Raw genomic sequence first — 23161 nt, forward strand, 5'->3', positions numbered from 1 at the left:
GAATGGACAGAGGCTGGGGTCAAGGCATCAAGACCCACCACACACAGACGTGTTAAGGAATTTGGCTACAGTTGTCATATTCCTCTTGTTAAGCCACTCCTGAGGCATCTTACCTAGAAGAAGAAGAACTGGACTGTTGTCCAGTGGTCCAAAGTCCTCTTTTCAGATGAGAGCAAGTTTTGTATTTGATTTGGAAACCAAGGTCCTAGAGTCTGGAGGAAGGGTGGAGAAGCTCATAGCCCAAGTTGCTTGAAGTCCAGTGTTAAGTTTCCACAGTCTGTGATGATTTGGGGTTCAATGTCATCTGCTGGTGTTGATGCATTGTTTTTTGAAAACCAAAGTCACTGCACCCGTTTACCAAGAAATTTTGGAGCACTTCATGCTTCCTTCTGCTGACCAGCTTTTTGAAGATGCTGATTTCATTTTCCAGCAGGATTTGGCACCTGTCCACAGTGCCAAAAGTACCAAAAGTTGGTTAAATGACCATGGTGTTGGTGTGTTTGACTGACCAGCAAACTCACCAGATCTGAACCCCATAGAGAATCTATGGGGTATTGTCAAGAGGAAAATGAGAAACAAGATACCAAAAAATGCAGATGAGCTGAAGGCCACTGTCAAAGAAACCTGGGCTTCCATACCACCTCAGCAGTGCCACAAACTGATCACCTCCACGCCACACCGAATTGAGGCAGTAATTAAAGCAAAATGAGCCCCTACCAGGTATTGAGTACATGTACAGTAACTGGACATACTTTCCAGAAGGCCAACAATTGAAATGATTTTCAATAAAAATGATTTTTTTTTATTTTTTTTTATTGGTCTTATGAAGTATTCTAATTTGTTAAGAGAGTGAATTGGTGGGTTTTTGTTAAATGTGAGCCAAAATAATCACAATTAAAAGAACCAAAGACTTACTTCAGTCTGTGTGCACTGAATTTATTTCATAAATGAGTTTCACAATTTGAGTTGAATTACTGAAATAAATTAACTTTTCCACAACATTCTAATTTATTGAGATGCACCTGTATTCCAATAGAAATATATTCACTGAAATAGCAAACTATATTAAAAACAAAAATGCATTTTGAGAGGAAATGTGAATATCAAGCTCACCAAAATGTTAGTGTGTTGATGGCGGTTGCCAGACCATTGCTTTGTGTTACTAGGGTGTTCTGGGTGGTTACTGGGAAAATGTAAAAGTAACAGGCACTTTTTTTTAGACCACTTTCATGCAAATCGCAGCATGGGTTTTTACATGTTCACAACCTCCTCAGATAAATGTATAAGTAAATACAAGCTCAGGCTTGAAACAGACTGGTCGAGTTATGTCATTTGCATATAAGCAGCAGGGTTTAATGTTTGATCTGCTTATAAAAACAGGCTTACTGCCAAAATTGCTCAGTTTCACTTGGCAGATGGCAAGCTGAGCTACCTGTTTGTCCTGAAGGGAATAAAAGGTAAAACCTCACTCGCTGTTCGCTACATATTTCCACTCCCAGACTGCTGCCCTGAAGGGTTTCCGTGTAGATGACTCACTATATACTTAGGCACCGCTTACACACACACATAAACACACACACACAGTTAAGGTAATTGCCACAGGTGCTGATCTGACATTGTGAGAGCGTTTGCAAACAGGAGCGCAGCAGAATGATGAGGAGCACCTTCTTCCTGATTCTACTTGCTGTGAGTAACCTTTTTTTTTTTCTTTTTTCCAGTGAGTCACCTTTTATCATTATAATCATTATTGTTAATTATTTTATTTCATCTTTAATCTAATCTAATCTGTATTGCATCCTCTAGTCTCCCATTAATAAAGTGTTGACTAAACTGTCTAATTGGAGCTTTTAGAAATCTCACATAATAAAACCACAATAAACTAGACTTATAAATAAATTGCAGTTGTTAAAAATTGGTGCTACAAAATGACTACAGACATATGCAAAAGTGATTAGAATACATTTAAGAGAAATACCCTACTACAATTCTCTATATAGTTGTCTTTGAAACTTTAAATGAATACTAAAAATTCACAATATATGTCATTTCTGGGTGTAATATAATACTGGTTATCACGAAGGAAGTTTTCATGGTTTAGGCTACTATGTAGCAGTTGGAGGGTACAAAAAGTCATACACTTGTTGAGGAGGAACTAAACATGGAATGGATTCATCCATGGTTTATGAAACACATTTGCTGTTCTTATCAAGTGACATTTCTATGGCAACAGATAACGTTTTTAAATCATTTGTTTACCTGTGATGTCGCTTCCTTGTGTTTTCCATAGATAGCTAGCGTGGTGTCAGTTCCACTTTGAGTGGTTATAATTCATGAGTTAGCAATCATGCTGTTTCTTAAAATAAAGGTTCTTGGCATTGTCACGGTTCCATGAAGAACCTTTAACATCCATTCAATTGAGCCATACTCAGGTCACCTCACCAAACGTTAGGGGATCTAAAACCATTTGGGGTGTTTACTGTCTGGATTGTGCAGACGAACTAACACCCTATAAGCTTCCCATGCTTTCCCAAGTTTTTTATAGTTTCCCATTCAAGGACCTTAAAATATATGTAATTTAAAAAGAGTACATTTTTTTTTTTTTTTGACGATTGAACCATCTATAAATGTTGCACATTGGGTGTGAGAATGTTTAACCACAGCATCTTTTATAACGCCTTTGACGTTAGTAAGGCATTTGATATAATGATGTTTATGGTTTGTTGTTTCTTATGGTAGCTGTGATACTCATTCTTAAAACAAGCTAGACAACATGACAAAGTGTTATTAAAAGAAAATGAAAAGAATGTCAATCAATACACACACACACACACACACACACACACACACATATATATATATATATATATATATATATATATATAGCCAAGGTTTATGAGTTTTACAGGAAGGTATTACTATACAGTGCAAGTGTTTATTGCTCATTCCAGGGGTTACAATTTCAGTAACTCCCTATGTATTAAACTTTTAAAATGTTTGTTTAAACAGTCACAGAACAGTGAAGTTATATGTTTTTTATATCACAATAATATTATATGTGTGTGCTTAAACATGACAATGATACAGAAAACGAATTTATCAGACACTAAGAAGGGTTTCTATTGAATCTCTTGTTAGTTTAATAATTGTATGTTTATTAATTAATATAACCTTATTTTTGTCTATTCACTAGGTTGTTGATGGAGCCGCTTCAATCAAAAATGATACCAGCAATCGGGAAAAGCGGGTAGGTCATATAAAAGACCAGATCAGCACATAATATTTAAGCTAACAGTTTTGACACAACTTGTCCCTCGACTTCAAATCCCATAATACAAGATAATACAATAATACAAGACTTCATTTAAATTTAAATACACGTTACATCACGTAAGAAAAACATTAAATAAAAAAAGTATCTTTGAAAGACACCTTACTATCAAACAGAAGATTTTAAAAATCAGTCAAAATCTTCAGACTTCATTCTTAAGTCTTTCCATATTGAGTTCAGTGAGGTTCCACAGGGTCACACAGGATCTAATGAGCTTTATGTATTTTACTATTATATATATATATATATATATATATATATATATATATATATATATATATATATATATATATATATATATATAATTTAAAGTAATAGTACTTGTTTTCCTAATTTAATATATCATCTCTATTCTGTCAAATTATAAAGGAATTAAATTAAATTCCCAGAATTCCAGAATCAGAGAGGTGTTCCGTTTGAATCAGAAATTCGTCTGTAGCTTTTTTACAACTGATCACTCATTACATCTCTCTTTATCTCAAAGGATGCTGTTCTTATTCGTTCAAAGAGAAGATGGGTTCTGTCCACCATTGATCTGGAAGAGAACATGCCTGGACCGTATCCTTCTATAGTAACACAGGTAACTTCACCCCCGTCACTGATCATTCAGCCTGTTTGTGTTCCTCATAAAATCTCTTTACGAGCGCTGTGTTCTTTTCTGTGTTGCCCTATTCGGGATATTTGGGTAAGGTTGTATTTTTATAGAGAGCCCACAGGCTTTCATTATAGCATATGATTATGCTACTTGCTAATAGTGTTAGGTGGAGGAGCACTATTTTTGGAGAGCATTTGTTTGGCCCAAAATATTTTTTTGCCATGTTACTAAAAGAGAAATACTCATTCGCAGGTCTCTTTGGATAAAAGTGTAAACAAAATGAATAAATGTTCAATGTGTGCTGTATGGACAGTATGTTCACTAGAATTAAAGCTAGAGACATAAAACTAAAATCCATAAAACTCAATGCTAATTTTTTCATGTTTCATGAGATGTCATTTGGTTGATGTAGGCTTGAATGTCGTAATAGATTTACAATCTTAATAATGGATGCAAATACATTAATCATCATAAATTGAACTGTACGTGATTGTCATGTATTTTTGGTTTAATTGATGCTAGATGTACAACGACAAAAAGCAGGAAAACGTCAAGTTCCGCATCAGAGGACAAGGGGTGACAGAGAAACCATTTGGTTTGTTTAGCATTGATGAAAACTCTGGGATTGTACACGTACACCGGCCCATCGACAGAGAAGAGTACCACTTCTTCCACGTAAGACAAAACAAGATTTGTTGAATTTGTAATGACACTAATGCTAACAAAACAATACAGCGGAATTCAAAAAACGGACTTATTCAGTTTATATTGATGTAGTTCACTGTGGCTTTTTGATTCTTTTGTAGTTGGACTTTGATGTGCTGGACAAGAAAACTGATGACCTGGTGGACAAAACGCTGGCATTTGATGTAGAAATAAAGGACAAAAATGACAATAGACCTGAGTTCCCTCTGAGCACTATCCGTGTATCAGTTCCAGAGAACACGCCTGAAGGTTCAGAGAACATTTTACTGCATATATGAAGATAAAGCATGCAGTTTTTCCTCTTACAATGCCTTCTTTAATCATAACTTAATATACGTAGACTACAGTAAGTCAGCCATTTGTAGGGTACAACATTGACTAAACCAATGGCGTGAGTTAGGGGTGGGGCTAAACTGTTTTTCTACCAATGATGGAGGAGTGGCCTGAACGCTCTGAAAAAAAAGGCCCAAAAGCAGTCAGTGGGGCAGTACCCTTTGAATAGGTACTTTTTTGTACCTTATTTACCCATAAAGGGTGCACCTTAATACCTTGAAGATACATATAAGTACCTAAAGTGTACATAATAGTAACTAAAAGGTACATATAAGTACCTTTTGAAAGAGTACCACCCCACTGACAGCTTTTGTAACTTTTTTTTTAAAGTATGGAAATCTGTTTGAAAACATAAATTCTATTTGGTGACAGAGGAATGACACGCTGTAATACTGTTAGAAATCCAGTGTTATGATTTTTGATTCATCATATTTTGAGGAATCTTGTTGTTCTTGATCTTTTCAGATAAAATAATTAATTGTAATATTTTATCATACTATAACTTTTAAAATGTCAAAACTTCCCTCCCAATCCAAAAGCAGTTATTGAAACTAAACTGTTATAAATAAATGGCAAGCAGAGAGATTGTTCTCTCTTTCTAATCATTCTTGTTTTAATAGGCGTACTCCAAGCAACATTACAAGCTCATGACAATGATCTGAAAGATACTCCTAATTCCGAGTTCACCATGTCGGTGGTGAAACAAAACCCTGCCTCACCAAAATTTACCATAAGGGACATGCCTGGGACCACTAGAGTCAAACAGCTCGCCTTCACAGGATGCTTTGATTATGATGTGAGTAACTGATGTCGAATGCACGTTTTCAGCATTTTTCAGTATTTCTCATCTCTTCTGTCTCCGGTATTTTAGAAAGAAAAACAATATACAGTGCTAGTTGATGCGAAGGATCATGGCGAACCTACAATGTCTTCAACTGCAACTGTTATTCTGGACATCACTGATTATAACACCCATCCCCCAGAGTTCAGTTCGGCCACGGTGAGTCAGGCTACTCACACAATTGCAGTTTATTATGCACAGAACTACAGTATAAGGAAGCCATGTGTTGAGTGATGTTTTAAGAAAATGTAAACACTGTGAATGTGTGGTGCTTTCAAAACATGCTGTCTGACACTGAAACACTGGGTCAGCCAGTTGCGTGAGTTTTGAGCTGACCAATGACAGAAGTGTTTGGGAAACCTGTTTTATATATATAATATATTTAAATGCTGCTAGGTACTAATTCAGAACTTTGGCTAACCTTCTGGCAATGTTCTTTTATCTATCAACATTTATGTACAATCGTTTTCTCAGTAACGTTTATAGAACATTCACTCAAAGTTTTTAATAATGTCTCAAAACTTTTTTATGTTCTACTTTTTTTTTTTTAATGCGGCTACTTGTTCAGTTCAATGTAACATTCCCATTAGGTTTGCAAAATAATAAAATGTAATGCTCTTAACATTATTACTAGAAAAATGAAAACATTAAAAAAATACACATTTTGAACACTTAGAGAACATTCAGAAATATTGTTTTCATAACTTAATGGGAACTTTACAAAAAAATATATTAGAACATATTTTTGTTAGCTGGTTTTATCCTTAATGTACTGTATATAGGCTTTTTTTAGGCTTTTTAATGAGCGGTATCTGATATGATATGCTTTGATATAAATGAATATATGTGTGTGTAACAGTACAACACTGAAGTGATGGAAATGGAATTAAAAGAGATTCTAAGAATCGGCATCACAGACAAGGACACACCGAACACGCCTGCTTCAAGAGCAGTGTTCTCCATCCTGAAGGGCAATGAAGAATTAAATTATAAGATTGAGACAGACCCCAAAACCAATGAAGGTGTGCTGACTGTTATCAAGGTAAATGCCATTGTTCCCTTTAAAAATGTCATTATCTTCTTAGAAAAGCTTAAAGGAATAGTAGATACAAAAGAAGATATTGAATGAACATTGGTACCAAAGAGTTGCTGCTTCCCATTGACTTACATATATATATATATATATATATATATATATATAGAGATATTATTTTTTTTTTTTTTTTTTTTTTTTTTTTTTTTTTTTTTTTAAACTATGGAAGTCACTGGTTACTGTCAACTGTTTGTTGATGGTAGCCATTGCTTCTTTTTCAGTTGAATTTATAGAAGTGAAAAACAGACTTCACCTGGTTTACACAACCACCTGTTACAGTTATTTCTTTCAATACACATGCTAGTTTCATATTGTGTTCACAAGATGGACAGCTTTTAATATGTTTGTATTTTCACAGGGGAAAAATTTTGAGAAAACTGAGATCACAGAGCTGGAGATAGCAGTCGAAAACGAGCAGAAATTATTTCAGTGTGTTGATGGAAAACCCGTAATAGGTACTAGACCAAAACCAAACACTGCCAAAGTGGCAGTGAAAGTCACTGATGTGAACGATCCCCCGGTGTTTAAGAATCAAGTAGAAAAAGTCTACCGGAATGAAAACGGACCTAAAGGGGATGTGTTGTTCGTGCCACAGGTCCAAGATGAGGACTCGGACATTAACAAACTCAGGTGTGGTTGAGGTGCACAGACCCTAAACTTTTCAATGATATTGTATATGAAAAAAAGTGTGTATATATAAATGTATTATATAAAATGCAAATATAAAATTAATAAAACATACAATTTTAGTTACACACACACACACACACACCAGAGATGTAAAGGAAACTGGACGGTGATGTAACAGAGAGTAAACGTGTTTTACAGTCTGTATGTGTATATGTAGGTATGAGTTAGTAGAAGACCCAGCCAAATGGGTGAGTTTGGATCGGAAGACAGGAAAGATCACAACAGTTGAGACGATGGACCGGGAGTCTCCATTTGTCAAAAATGGCATCTACACACTCGTGGTGCACTCTATAGATGACGGTAAGCATCATCCCCTCTGGACCTATATGTTCTCAAGATGTTCAACACAATCCAAACTTTTGCAAAAACATTGGGAAAAAAAAAAAAAAAAAAAAAAAAAAAATATATATATATATATATATATATATATATATATATAATATATATATATATATATAGATACATATTGTTCTTAAGAACACTAATTTAATCTCTGCTGTTACTGACCTTTTTCCACATGCTGTTCACAGGAAAGCCTCCAGCTACAGGTACTTGTACCGTATTGGTCTACCTAGGTGACTTAAACGATAATGCTCCCTATCTCATCTCCAAAAATATGGTCATGTGCGGGAACAAAGTCGATCGTGTGGATGTGACACCAAGAGACCTTGACAGCCCTCCGTTTGCAAATCCTTTTAGCTTCTTTCTGGGAGGAGAGGAAAAGCTGAAGAGTCTCTGGAAGCTGGATCCCACCACAGGTCAGGCCACGCACATTTACTTCATTTACAGTTACACTGATAATGGGTGAGGATGATTCATTATCTGGCTTCATCAGTTGGTTGTACAATAATAAACTAATGATAAAATAATACATTTCTTTTTTGTGTCTAGCAAAAATATAAAAAACATGATACATTTACATTTACATGAGAATTGCATTAGATACTAGGACTTGCTTATCCAAAACATTTCTTGAATTTTACTAATTACATTGGTAAGAAGATTTTTCCCTAATATTTAAGTTTAGGGGCCAGTCAGTTCTCACTATTACCTAACTATTAGTATTAACTATGACTTTTCCATCAATAAACTCCTAATTTGCTGTTTATCAGTAATTAATAAGGTAGTTAATAAGGGTCAGATTAAGGGATCTAAAATATGGTCATGTAGAATAAGGCATTAATATGTGCTTTATAAGAACTAATAAACAGCAAATATGCTAATAAGAAACTAGTTAATAGTGAGAATTGGTCTCTGAACTAAAGTGTTACCAGTGAGACATGCCTGTGGTTTGTTTGCTTGTAAATTAAATGAAATGTTTTGTTTGTTTTTTTTTTGGAGATATAATATAAATGCTTTTTTGTGGTTTTACATTAAGTTTACCCTGTTTCACACCATCATCATTGTTTTGCTGGGTTTGTACTATAGGAACAAACACCTCTCTGATAAGTTTGACGAGTCTGCCGTATGGAAACTACTCCATTCCTTTGAAGATACAGGATCAGCAGGGGCTGCAATCAGAAGACGTTCTTCAGGTGGTTGTGTGTGAGTGTACGAGAATCAACACGTGTCGTGGTCGTCTTCCTTTCTCCTCAAGACTGGGTCCAGCAGCCATCGGTCTCCTGTTTGCTGGACTTCTCCTAATGGCCTGTGAGTTTCAAATACAGCCTACAACAACAGTTCGGGTCCACTAATTTGATTGTATAAGCACTTTTGTTGTGGTGGTGTTGTTATTATGGTGGATAATTTTTTTACTCATGATTTGTTTTTGTGTAATATGTATGTTATATAATAACACTTTGTTGTTTTGCAGTTCTACTCTTTTGTTTCTACTGTGACTGTAAAAGCATGAGCTGTCAGCACATTCCTCTGAACCTGCAGGACGAGGGCATCCAAACCCTTTCAAAATACAATGAGGAGGGAGGACGCTCAATCTATAAGGTATGTGAAACCATCAGTCTTGTTGAGCGTTTAAAGTTATGAATTTAGTAGAAGGAACTGTCGAAGCCATCCATTGTGTGCCTGAGTTTCATTTATTAATAAGTATAATTTGGTATTTGAGGTCTCTTCTTTGTGTGTCTTGTGTTGCATATGCATATGACACAAATATAAGACACAATCATTTATTCACAGACCGTTTTCATGGGCTGGTATTTATCCATCTGAAATAAATGAAACCTGAATGCATATTTTGATCATTTTGAAGAATATAATTTGGTATTTTTTCGAATGAGATTGATTTGTACCTGCATCAAAAATCCATTTTGTTTCATTACAAATGAACAGGTTATTTATGTGTAACTGTATGTGTTTCTAGAACATTCCAAAGTGTTTACTCTGATATTTGCAAATAAAGCCTGAACCTGTTTACCTGAGAATATTTGGTGCAATTTTACAAGCAACACCTGTGGTCTAAGCAGAACATGTGATCATCATTTTTTTTTCTTCTCAGCCTGAGTCAGGGTTTGCTCAAATGCCAGTTGGAAGGAAAGCTTGAAAATTGCTTCTGCACTAGTAAATACAAGTTTGTTTGTTTTTTTGATTTTCTCATTGGCCTAATGCCTACATGGCTGAAAGCCACAGGATTAGAAAAGTATGTTGTTGTATTTTGGCACAGTGAACAGAATCCCTAGATGAGTTCTACCGAAATAAAAGCTCTGCATGTTGCTACACGCTGTCTGTCAGACTAACACATAAAAGCAGGCTGATAACTACATGCTGGTAATATACACTTGTTGTAATTTGGCTGTCAAGCTTCTTTTTTTTGTTTGTTTGTGTGTTTGATGATTTTATTATCATAATCAAATGATTTCATGTGTTGCCCCAGGGTCAGTAAGACTTTTTATTTTTAAAGAAATTACTACTTTGTTAATCAAGGATGCAAATAAATTACAAATAAATGCTGTTCTTGTGTGTTTTTTTTTAATTTTATATTAGTAAAAATATAGAAATAAATTTTTTAAATTTTTATAATTTTATGATATTTTTATTGTTTAGCAAATCCAATCAGCATATCAGAATGATTTCTGAAGGATCGTGTGACACTGAAGACTGTAATTAAGTAATTATGCTGAAAAATCAGCTCTGATCACAAGGATAAAATACATTTTTACTTTTTGATCAAATAAATGCAGCCTTGGTGGGTATGAGATTTTAAAACATTTTACCAATCCCAATCTTTTTTGCAATAGTGTATAAGTGTGTATATACTGTATATACTGTATATACTGTATACACTTTTGCACAAAAGATTGTATATATATATATATATATATATATATAGATAATATACCACCAATATAGAGACGAGAGAGAGAGAGAGAGAGAGAGAGAGAGAGGGAGAATAGTCAGTATATGTATTAAAAAAAACAGCTTTTGAGATTTTGATTAAATATCTGGTTGTGTTTGATGGGAAATTGCTTGAACTAAATTAGACAAGAGACATAATTTAGGCACATAGTTCTTCTATGGCTTAGACAAACAGTTTAACAAAAAGAATGTATACATATTTAAGCGATAATGCATGGCTAGCTGTTTATTAAACAATTTTAATGCATGATGTGGAGGCCCTCCGTGGAGCTGCTAATAGGCCATTATCACACTTCCACTTTCAAAATTAAAGTGTTTCAAATAGTAGCATAAAAAACTTCCGCTGCAGCCTTGTATCAATGGCTGAGCCCATTACCCGGGATTGTTGTGATTTATGTAAAATTCAGCATAGATACATCTTCTAAAGACACCAAACTGAGTTTACAATCATTAATTGAGTATTGTGCCAACCAAGGAAAAGGAAGATGGCTTTATAATATTCTGACGTATAGTTTCGTGATTTTAAAGGGACGAGCATGCAAAGCCAGACTGTATGCGTATACATTCAGAGTCTGACCACCTTAATTTATTATAGAACTGCAAGAAAAAGAAAACAATGCAAACAGCATACCACATTAAAGAGCATTTCAGTTAGCCAGAACTTCACATATTCATTACCACTAAAGTCTGTTTTGGATAATTAAATTATAGGCTTTGGGGAAAACTTATTGTAATAAAAAAAACTAATAAAAGTTATTAAATTAAACAAATATTTCCAGCCCATAGATGATATTATTCAAAAAAACTATACTGATTCCTTTTAAACAAGTCATGTCCTCGTTGATTCGAGTGCAAAGATTGTGAATAGCATTACAATGTAGTAGACAAAAATGGGGAGGTTAATCATAATAAAATAAAAATACAAGAATAAATAATAATGCAATAATATTAAAAAGAAATTAAAATCACGCTGATGTAATTCTCTTGGGAGGAACTTGACACAAATGAATGTGTACCTTTGTAAACTCTAGTCATTTTTTTGTCACGTTTGACAAGTTTATTGCTTTAAAAATAGTAAAACATGTATCTATTTTGATCACTTCAGCTTCCTTTACTGCATCGCCATTATGACATAATGAAGGACTTTACGCTGTTATTGGGTGGATCAAATTTAAAATATCCTGCTTTTTAATGCGTCTGACAGAGTTGATACAAATTAAGTATTGAAGTGAAAAAATAAATGTACATTTTTAGAAAATCTGTTCCCTTACATGGTTCATTAGCTGAGACGTTCGTTACATATATACAACTTATAAATAGCATTATCAAATAATAAAAACTTGCATTTTAAAATCTACATGTTTTGTCCATTCTCAATTGTGGTGTGTTGTCGTGGTATATAGTTAATTAATTTTAATTTCAATGCGAATTTCTAACCTAACTGTTCTGATTTTAAACTGTACAAATAACAGTAACAACAGGATCTGAAAAAGTGAGTTAAAATAACAAGCTACTAACAGATTGCATATTTGCGCAGTATGCTGTTCCAGCCTGAGTTCCGATCTACTGATGGATACAGGAAGGTTGAAAACGGTATGCAGGGAAAGCTCTGCAGGGGGGGAGTGTCAAAATCAAGGGAATGGGAATGTGCTGATTGACAAGAATTAATCCTACATCATTCTGCTGGACGTTTTTCACCCTTGTTCTTATTTAAATATAAGTTTATTTTTCCCGGGTAGGATCTGTGATGTTGTTGTAATATTGTGCTAAGATGTACTGGGGAATTGATAAGAATTAAATGGCATCAAAAAGATTTCTAATCCCAATGGGCAGGAGTGTTGAGACTTGTTGGCTTTTCTAGTTATGTTCCCTTGAATTGTGAGCTGGTAATGAAATGGTCCACCCAAAAACATAACCATCAGCAGGGCCGGCAGGGCAGATCATACAAAAATGTACAATGATACATTTATACAGACGTTCTTCATACAAATTAGCCACCAAATTGAGCAAAATGTAAAATACTTAAGAACTGCCATCAGTGTTGAGCATTGCTCTTTGTCTATTCAAAACACCTTTTTCACTCAACCTTTAATTCTAAATATTTAAAGGAAGGAAAGAAAGAAAGAAAATATCATAAATCGTGGTTATAAGTCACATTGTTCCTTTGTGATGTGAAATATTGCTGATTTATGCTTTCTATTACAGTATGGCGTTTCAGTACAATGGCAGGAAATATCCAAACAGTGGAGGAGTGATGAAATCAGGTGGAGTGTGACAGAGACAAAACTGCTGTAACACCTGAGGCATGGCAGAGCTGTAAAAAAACTACAACAATTTGGATTTTTGACTGTAACTTGGTTTATTGAAATGTATTGAACATACATTTATTGAACATACTGTACATCCATCTGGACTGACATGTTCTTATTCTTTGTGCAATACTCTTAACCTGCTCGTTTTTTACAAAGAGGATTTTTAGTTGTAAAACATGTCTAGAGGCCACATTGCTTGTCTCTAAATGCAAGCTTGTGTGAACTGCTTGCTTACTCTGTGCTCTCACAGTAAGTGTGCTTTGGCAAAACCTTGCAAAAATATGAAGCTGGTACTTCAAGTGTAGAAAAAAATATGTTACAGAAAATGTAATTAGCTCAGATTAAAACAATAGAAGTCCCCACAAAGATAATAAAACACAAATGAATGTGTTATACACTACTGTTCAAAAAGTTTGGGGGGCAGGTTTTTATATCCCTTAATGTTAAGTCTCTTATGTTCATCAAGGCTGTATGTTATTTGATAAAAAATACAGTTTATAAACGATTAACATCATTATTCCTGTGATCCAAGCTGGATTTACAGCATCATTACTGTCAGTCATCAGTGTCCACATGATAATCATTGTAATATGGAAACATCAATATTGATACATTTTTATTTAGTTATTTTAAGTTAATGCATTCCTTGCTGAATAAAAGTATTATTATTTTTTTTTAAACGTACTGACCCAAAAAAATTGAAAAGCCTAGTAGTGTATATACAGTAAAAGTGTTATTATGATTTTGATGGATATTTTATAAATGATAGTTGTGCAACACCCCCCCCCCCCCCCCCTTTTTTTTTTCTAAGCGCATATCAAACATGTCAGTGGTTTCGAAGGGAGGAAAGCTTCTCGGAAAGCTTTATTTGTTAGCTCTTAAATTAATTCATATAAATAAAGAAAAAAGTTGGATTTAAGAAATGATCCTCAAACACTAATTCAACTATAAATATTCTGAAACTTTTTAGAACATTTTAGAAATATTATAGAAATATCTCAAAAGGTTAAATAACAAGTGATTTAAATAAAATCATCTAAATTAAATATGACAATTGTTTTTCAAGAATGCCCCAGCCCGCGGATTGTCCCGCACATACAGCATTGCTCAAAACCGACAGGAACCTGGCAAGAACACATTGACAGAGTGAGTCCAATACACAAAAACACAAAATCTGGACCTGAATATGAGAGAGAGAGAGAGAGAGAGAGAGAGAGAGAGAGAGAGAGAGAATAAATGATAGAGATTATAATAATATTTTTAATTTATAATAAATATTTTTTTTATTTTTTCATTTTTAATTTTCATGTATATTAGGACTTATAAAATATATTAATGAAACATACTATACAAAAAGTGCACATTAATGGTCAAAATTTAAGATTTTTTAAAAAATATTAAATATACATTATTATGTATATTAAATAATGTTTTAGTGTGTATTTTATTGTGTTTAACATATATTTATATATACTCACTTAAAAGTATGACAGAAGATAGTTGAAACATAATGATTTAAAAGTACTTTAAACTTTAAATTGATAAAGTGCACTTTGTAAAGGTGTAATTAAGTGTGGTCACCAAACCTAAGCAGCCTTTATTTGATTCGATATTATATTATCTGCAAGTACGTTGTTATATTATAAACTTTTTCTTATTTTTTTCTTATTATTTTTTCCCCCTTCTTTTTCGTATTATGTTTAAAATATGCTTTTAAAGGTTAATGTCAATAAACAAAGCTTTGTTTAATGTGAACAAAAAATAAATAAATAAAAATAAATAAATAAATAAAAACTTGCACAGCATGATTATGCTTTGACACTATTGGTGGAAAGGTGACCTTGCTTCAGTTTGTTCTTAGTTGAAGATTCAATGCACTGGCGCCACCTATCTGCCAGGTACCTCATAGCATAACTCAATATTAATATACAAAGATCTGCAGACCATGCAGACACCACAAGGTGGAAGCATCAGATAGTGCTGCTAGGAAAAAAAAACATTCACACTGTATCAGCATAAGCATTAAGACTATGATATTTCTCTTTCCACTGTCTTATTCCATAGAAAATCAATGGGTTTTTTCGAAAGAGCAGGGGGACTTTCCAGCTTATTCCGCGTATCAGTATGCATATGAGGGGAGAGGTAGTGACTGCCAGTCACTGGATCAGCTGACTGTTAGCAACCTTGGTGATAACCTGGATTTCCTGCAGACCCTCGGGCCCAGTGTCAACTCTTCTGGGTGGGATCTGTCAAACAGTCAATGGAGCACAGGAATGTCCGGCTGTGAAAATGGATGACGATTTGAGGCTTTATATCCTTCCACATTTCTATAATGCTTGTTGCTGTAAAGGGGTTCCAAGGAGGTTTGTGTGTGTGTGTGTGTGTGTGTGTGTGTGTGTGGTAATTGGTTTTTTTTTTTTTTGTTTTTTTTTTTTTGGAGAAAGTGCTCTAGGCCATTGTTGCTCAAAGACATGCCCTGAAATTAAGCAGCATTAAACCTGTACAGGTGCAGGATGATTATGGATATAAGCTGTGAACATTACATCTTCAGTGCCAATACTGCCTGCCCTCAACGGAAACTATAGGATACACTTTGCGCATTTGCGCTCACGATGGATGTGTAAGGAAGCATGTTGGGTGATTAAAATCAAAACTCATGCCTGCATCACACCAGCTTGTCTGAGAGGATCAGAGGTGGTTGGTGGCGTGGACTCTAGTGGTCTCCACAGTGACCAGTGAGCTTCTTCTCTGATTGATGCACTGACAAGCCGCTGTTCTGTTTGGATCTCAAGATCATCACAAAAACAATTATTTACGCTGATTGTGTAACTGAGTGTTTGTCTGGGGTTCTCCTGCACTTGCTGTCTTTAGCTACCATATTGTTTCACAATTTGCACTTGTGTATTTAAAGGGACAGTCCGGCCCAAAAATGACAATTCTATCATTTACTCATCTTCATGTCGATCCAATCCTATACAGAAGCTCATGTCCAACCACGAAATAAAATATAAAAAAGGAAATTGCAACTATTTTCTCACAGTTACGAGTTTATATCTCACAGTTTTGATTTTTTTCTAACAATTTAAAGTTCTGAATTTTTTCTTATATATGTATATATATATATATATATATATATATGTGTGTGTGTGTGTGTGTGTTGTGTGTGTGTGTACTGTATATATATATATAATAAACCCGTTTGACTGGACTGGATATTCCATAGAAGAAAGAAACATAAAACATAATACAACATCATGCAATTTCTGAAACATGGAGGGTGAGTAAATAATGAATGAATAATCATTTTTTGAGTGAACTTTCCCCTTTTCTGAGCATGAAAAAGAAAAGCCACCATTGATCATCCATTACATCCCTCTTCCATTTTTTACTCAAAAGGGCCTTTCTTCATTTCTTCCTGGGTTTTTTCACTGTAGAGAAGTTTTATGAAGAGTGGCTGGGATTAATTTTTATTACATAACATTTACATACACACAAATGCAGTGTTCATCTCTATTTCTTTCATATTGCTCATATATTGTAAATAGTTTATGTGTTTGTTTCACCCGAATGGTTTTAAGAAGGATTTTAAATTCAGTAATCTTGAGGGTTTAGGTTGAGGGTGCTGAGGGGATGAGGCGTTGTATGCAATGTTCACTTTTTCTTTGAGGAACAACCTCTCTAAAAATGTATGTGTAAATATTATCTGATTTTTGATAACACTTTACAAAAATATTCAATATGTTAACATTAGTTAATGCCTTATGGGATCACATCCAATTTTTACAGTATTTATGTATCTAGTTTGATGTTAATTCACAAATCAATGTTAATATAATTGCTTTTTGTTAATTCATGTACCTTAAAACCCCTTAGCCGTCAAAGATCGCAGACGGCCCCAGATTATTATTGTTTCACTTTCACAGCACGTTAAACATCACTCTCTTACTTGATCTGGAGAAACTGTGCATCAGATGAAAGTTTAAAGACTCTAGCTTCGATATTTGACCACTGTTTTGATAAAACATTGTTGCAGTGACAGTTATTTATTAATTTATGTCAGGAGTGCAAATAATAAAAATCCGTATTATTTGCCAAATTTTGAATAGAAATTCACCACTCCATTCATATTCAGTCACGTCAGCAGTGGTTTATTTGTGTTCAAATAGACTCACTGAACAGAGTCAAAAAGGGTTATAGACCCAAAGATGCATATCTACGGAGATATATTGATATATTTACTGGATGTTTGAACCTTCATATTTCTCAGACAGAATATAATCATTTCTATTCATTTCCACTGATTTTACGCGAGTCTGATGATAAACTAGCCTCTCCCAGCGCTGTATGTGTGTGTGCCGAGCTTCGTGCACGCGCTGTTGTCCTCACACAGACTCTGATTCGTCCTTCGCCTTGTCAATCTTAGAGTCCCATAACAAAACAACGTCACATCGTGTCACATGCTTCATGTACATCCGCGATTTGATATTGACCACAACAACACAGATACACCTCCTGTTACCCACGACACAGTATCCACAAACAATAAACACGCGATACCGACGATAGTAAAATGCTTGGTATGCGATTTTCTTGAGATTTGGGACATTTTTATAGAAAAATATTGAAAATGTACATCTGAAATGCTAACTTGTGCAGCGATGTAAAAGGCTCTAAATAAATAGCAATATTTTTACAACAGTAAACGACCAAATTCCACTTGTGCTCGCAAAAGGAAGTTATTACAAACACACTCGATCGGGGGTTTTAAAGTGAGTTTTGAGTAAAAGTGCTACTAATAATTTCATAAATAGTCTGATATAGCTTGTGCTAACGGCTCTAATGCTGCTAGATAACAGGTGCGGTTCTTCTTCATAATGCATTTTTTTCATAATAATTCACGTAAGGTCGTAAGAAAAATGTTTTGTTGTATTTTTAATAGTAAGGCTTTAATAAAAAGTGGGGCAAATGAATACTGGAAACTGAAGATTTGTGTCTTTGTAGACCTTAAAATACCACAACAACAAGGCTAATAATGGCGGATTATAAAAACAAAAGAATAATGATAAAAAGAATAATGCGATAATGTGTCATACCTGGCGGAGGTGTGAAAGGATCGTTTCGTGAGAAAAATAGAATCATGAATGGAGGGTCGTTCAGAGCCAAATAAACATGAGAAAGCATAAATGAGAGCTTTTACATGTGAGTTTACAGAAGATGACAGGGGTCATAAATCAATCCGATTAGCCTTCTATAAAAAACACACGACATGGCCTTAGAAAATATTTCATAAAATTCACAGTTTACAGATTATATTATGAAATTTCAAATGAAGCATTGGTAGACTTGTGGCGTTTTAGCTACACTATGTTATTTCAACGACATAACACACATACATTTAAATAAAAATTTTTTTTAACATGTTTTTATCTTAGTTGGTTTCTAGTTTGTTTTTATGTTGAGTTTATAATCTTTCTTATCATAACAGTCTGAGTAATTTCTGATTCCTGAACAGTAAACTTTGAAGAGTCAGCTTTGTGGAACATATGTTGATTATGTATCTAATCAGAAAGAATCATGAGCAGAAACCTTTTTATTTTGGGTATGTCATTTCTGTCTCTATGCTGAAAATGGGGGGTAACTGGTAAGGTGTTAATAATACAAAAAAAAATGTATCAGTACATGTAGACTTAACTAATAAATGCTATAAAGGTGTATAGTTCATGCTGGTTAACTGTATTGAACACTATTGTAAAGTGTTACTAGATAAACAGAATGTCAAAATACAGGAGTGTGAATTAAAATTGTAATGATGTTGAATAAATGATGGCAGTCATGTGCTTGTTGTTTGTTAAGAACACTAAATCTTTTACTAAGTGGAAATGTTTTGTCAGCATTGGTTTGTGAGTTAAATGTTAGGTTAGAATTAGATTAATAATTGTAATAGAATGTCAAGGCACATCCCACTTCAGGTCAGATATAGTGACTTATAAATCTGTTCTGATGAAGAAAAAAACTCATCTACATCATGGATGACCTGAGGGCAAAACTTTATGGGTGAGAATGCACACCATCGTTGTGTTGTTTTGTTGGGAGCGGAGCACGCACGGTCAGTGAACGCTCCGCTCCCACCTGGCACACTTCGAGGAGTCTGTCCGGGTTTGCAGTCTCTACGACTCCTGTCCAGCTGTTGCTGAACAGCTGTTGCGGGATTGTTGTGATTTATGTAAAATTCAGCATAGATACGTCTTCTAAAGACACCAAACTGAGTTTACAATCATTACTTGAGTATTGTGCAACCAAGGAAGATGGCTTTATAATATTCTGACGTATATTTCGTGATTTAAAGGGGAGCATGCAAGCCATACTGTATGCGTATACTTCAGAGTCTGACCACCTTAATTTATTATAGAACTGCAAGAAAACAATGCAAACAGCATACCACATTAAAGAGCATTTCAGTTAGCCAGAACTTCACATATTCATTACCACTAAAGTCTGTTTTGGATAATTAAATTATAGGCTTTGGGGAAACTTATTGTAATAAAAAACTAATAAAAGTTGTTAAATTAAACAAATATTTCCAGCCCATAGATGATTATTCAAAAATAACTATACTGATTTTCTTAAACAAGTCATGTCCTCTCTGATTGAGTGCAAAGATTGAATAGCATTACAATGTATACAAAAATGGGAGGTTAATCATAATAAATAAAATACAAAAATAAATAATAATAATAATATTAAAAATAAATTAAAATCAGTATGATTATTCCTCTGGGAGGAACTTGACACAAATGAATGTGTAACCTTTGTCAACTCTAGTCATTTTTTGTCAACTTTTGACAATTTATTGCTTTAAAATAGTAAAACGTATCTATTTGATCACTTCAGCTCCTTTACTGAACGCCATTATTACATAACTGAAGACTTTACGCTGTTATTGGGTGGATCAAATTAAAATATCCTGCTTTTTAATGCGTCTGACAGAGTTGATACAAATTAAGTTATGAAGTGAAAAAATTTACATTTTTAGAAAAAATCTGTTCCCTTACATGGTTCATTAGCTGAGACGTTTCGTTACATATATACAAATTTATAAATGCATTATCAAATAATAAAAACTTGCATTTTAAAACATGTTTTGTCCATTCTCAATTGTGTGTGTGTGTGTGTATATATTTAATTAATTTTAATTTCTAATGCTAATTTCTAACCTAACTGTTCTGATTTTAACTGTTAAGTAACAACAGGATCTGAAAGAAAGTGATTTAAAATAACAAGCTACTAACAGATTGCATATTTCTGCTGTTGCAGCCTGAGTTCCCGATTACTGATGGATACAGGAAGGTTGAAAACGGTATGCAGGGAAGCTCTGCAGGGGTGAGTGTCAAATCAAGGGAATGTGCTGATTGACAAGAATTAATCCTACATCATTCTGCTGACATTTTCCACCCTTGTTCTTCTTTAAATATAAAGGTTGATTTCCCGGTAGATCTGTGATGTTGTAATATTGTGCTAATGTACTGGGATGATAAGATAATGCATCAAAAAGATTTCTAATCCAAAGGAGTGTTGAGACTTGTTGGCTTTTCCTAGTTATTTCCCTTGAATTGTGACTGGTAATGAAATGGTCCACCCCAAAACATAACCATCAGCAGGGCGCAGGCAGATCATACAAAAATGTACAAATGACATTATACAAATTCATACAAATTAGCCACCAATTGAGCAAAATGTAAAATACTTAAGAACTGCCATGAGATTGCATTGCTCTTTCTATTCAAAACACTTTTTTCACTCAACTCTTAATTCAAATATTTAAAGGAAGAAAGAAAGAAAGAAATATCATAAATCGTGGTTATAAGTCACATTGTTCTTTGGTGACGTGAAATATTGTCTGATTTATGCTTTCTCTTACAGTATGGCGTTCAGTACAACTGGCAGGAAATATCCAACAGTGGAGGAGTGATGAACATGGTGAGTGACAGAGACAAACTGCTGTAACACCTGAGGCATGGCAGAGCTGTAAAAAAACTACAAAATTTGGATTTTGACTAAGGTGTTTATTGAAATGTTATTGAACATACATTTATTGAACATACTGTACATCCATCTGGACTGACATGTTCTTATTCTTTGTGCAATACTTCTTAACTGCTGTTTTTTAAGAGGATTTTTAGTTGTAAAACATGTCTAGAGGCCACATTGCTTGTCTCTAAATGCAAGCTTGTGTGAACTGCTTGCTTTTTTTGTTGTATAACATTTATTGTGGTTTGGTTGATTGTTTCTAAATTATGGATCTGGTGCTTCAAGTGTAGAAAAAAATATGTTACAGAAAATGTAATTAGCTCAGATTAAAACAATAGAAGTCCCCACAAAGATAATAAAACACAAATGAATGTGTTATACACTACTGTTCAAAAGTTTGGGGGCAGGTTTCTTTATGTTTAAGTCTCTTATGTTCATCAAGGCTGTATTTATTTGATTAAAAATACAGTTTATAAACGATAACAATTTATTCCTGTGATCAAAGCTGGATTTACAGCATCATTACTTCAGTCATCAGTGTCACATGATAATCATTGTAATATGAACACTAATATTGATACATTTTTATTAGTTATTTTAATTTAATGCATCCTTGCTGAATAAAAGTATTTTTTTTTTAAACGTACTGACCCAAAAAATTTGAAAAGCCTAGTAGTGTATATACAGTAAAAGTGTTATATATGATTATGATGGATATTTTATAATGTAGTTGTGCAACCCCCCCTTTTTTTTCTAAAGCCATATCACAAGATGTCAGTGGTTCGAAGGGACAAGGAAAGCTTTAGGGTAAGCTCTTCAAATAATTCATGTAAATAAAAGAAAGAAGTTGGAATTTAAGAAATGATCCTCAAACACTAATCAACTATAAATATTCTGAAACTTTTTAGAACATTTTTATTGTAGAAATATCTAAAAGTGTTAAATAACAAGTGAATTTAAATAAATCATCTAAATTAAATATGACACTTGTTTTCAAATGAAAGCCGCCGGATGTCCCGCACATACAGCATTGCTCAAACAGACAGGAACCTGGCAGAACACATTGACAGAGTGAGTCCAATACACAAAACACAAAATCTGGACTGATTTTGAGAGAGAGAGAGAGAGAGAGAGAGAGAGAGAGAGAGAGAGAGAGAGAGAGAGAGAGAGAGAGAGAGAGAATAACATTTAATATTATAATAATTTTTTTTTATTTTTTTATTTTTTATTTTCATGTATAATTTATACTTATATAAATATATGAATGAACATACTATACAAAAGTGCAATTAATGTCAATTTAAGATTTTTTAAAAATATTAAATATACATATTATGTATATTAAATAATGTTTTAGTGTATTTTATTGTGTTTAACATATATTTATATATACTCACTTAAAGTATGACAGAAGATAGTTGAAACATAATGATTTAAAATGTACTTTAAACTTTAAATTGATAAAGTGCACTTTTTAAAGGTGTACTTAAGTGTGGTCACCAAACCTAAGCAGCCTTTTATTTGATTAATATTATAATATCTGCAAGTACAGTTTTATATTATAAACTTTTTCTTATTTTTTTCTTATTATTTTTTCCCCTTCTTTTTCGTATTATGTTTAAAATATGCTTTTTTAAGGTTAATGTCAATAAACAAAGCTTTGTTTAATGTGAACAAAAATAAAAAAATAAAAATAAAAATAAAAAAAACTTGCACAGCATGATTTTGCTTTGACACTATTGGTGGAAATGTGACCTTGCTTCAGTTTGTTCTTAGTTGAAAATTCAATGCACTGGCGCCACCTATCTGCCAGGTACCTCATAGCATAACTTAATATTAATATACAAAGATCTGCAGACCATGCAGACACCACAAGGTGGAAGCATCAGATAGTGCTGCTAGGAAAAAAAAAAAAAACATTCACACT

General features: G+C 33.7%; 1 protein-coding gene across 1 annotated transcript; it reads left to right on the top strand.

Annotated features, from left to right (window-relative positions):
* Positions 1-1497: 1497 nt before the first annotated feature.
* On the top strand, positions 1498-22086 carry LOC109057977 (cadherin-like protein 26). The gene is made up of 16 exons (XM_042712608.1): positions 1498-1686; positions 3191-3244; positions 3813-3908; positions 4446-4598; positions 4730-4877; positions 5582-5757; positions 5833-5961; positions 6662-6844; positions 7254-7525; positions 7743-7885; positions 8116-8343; positions 9014-9235; positions 9399-9526; positions 20521-20586; positions 21127-21183; positions 21994-22086. Exons 1-16 carry the CDS (start codon positions 1651-1653, stop codon positions 22069-22071), a joined length of 2169 nt encoding a protein of 722 aa, XP_042568542.1. The 5' UTR covers positions 1498-1650; the 3' UTR covers positions 22072-22086.
* Positions 22087-23161: the final 1075 nt, after the last annotated feature.

The sequence above is a fragment of the Cyprinus carpio genome, chromosome A23, assembly GCF_018340385.1.
Source record: "Cyprinus carpio isolate SPL01 chromosome A23, ASM1834038v1, whole genome shotgun sequence".
NCBI classification, from domain to species: Eukaryota; Metazoa; Chordata; class Actinopteri; order Cypriniformes; family Cyprinidae; genus Cyprinus; species Cyprinus carpio.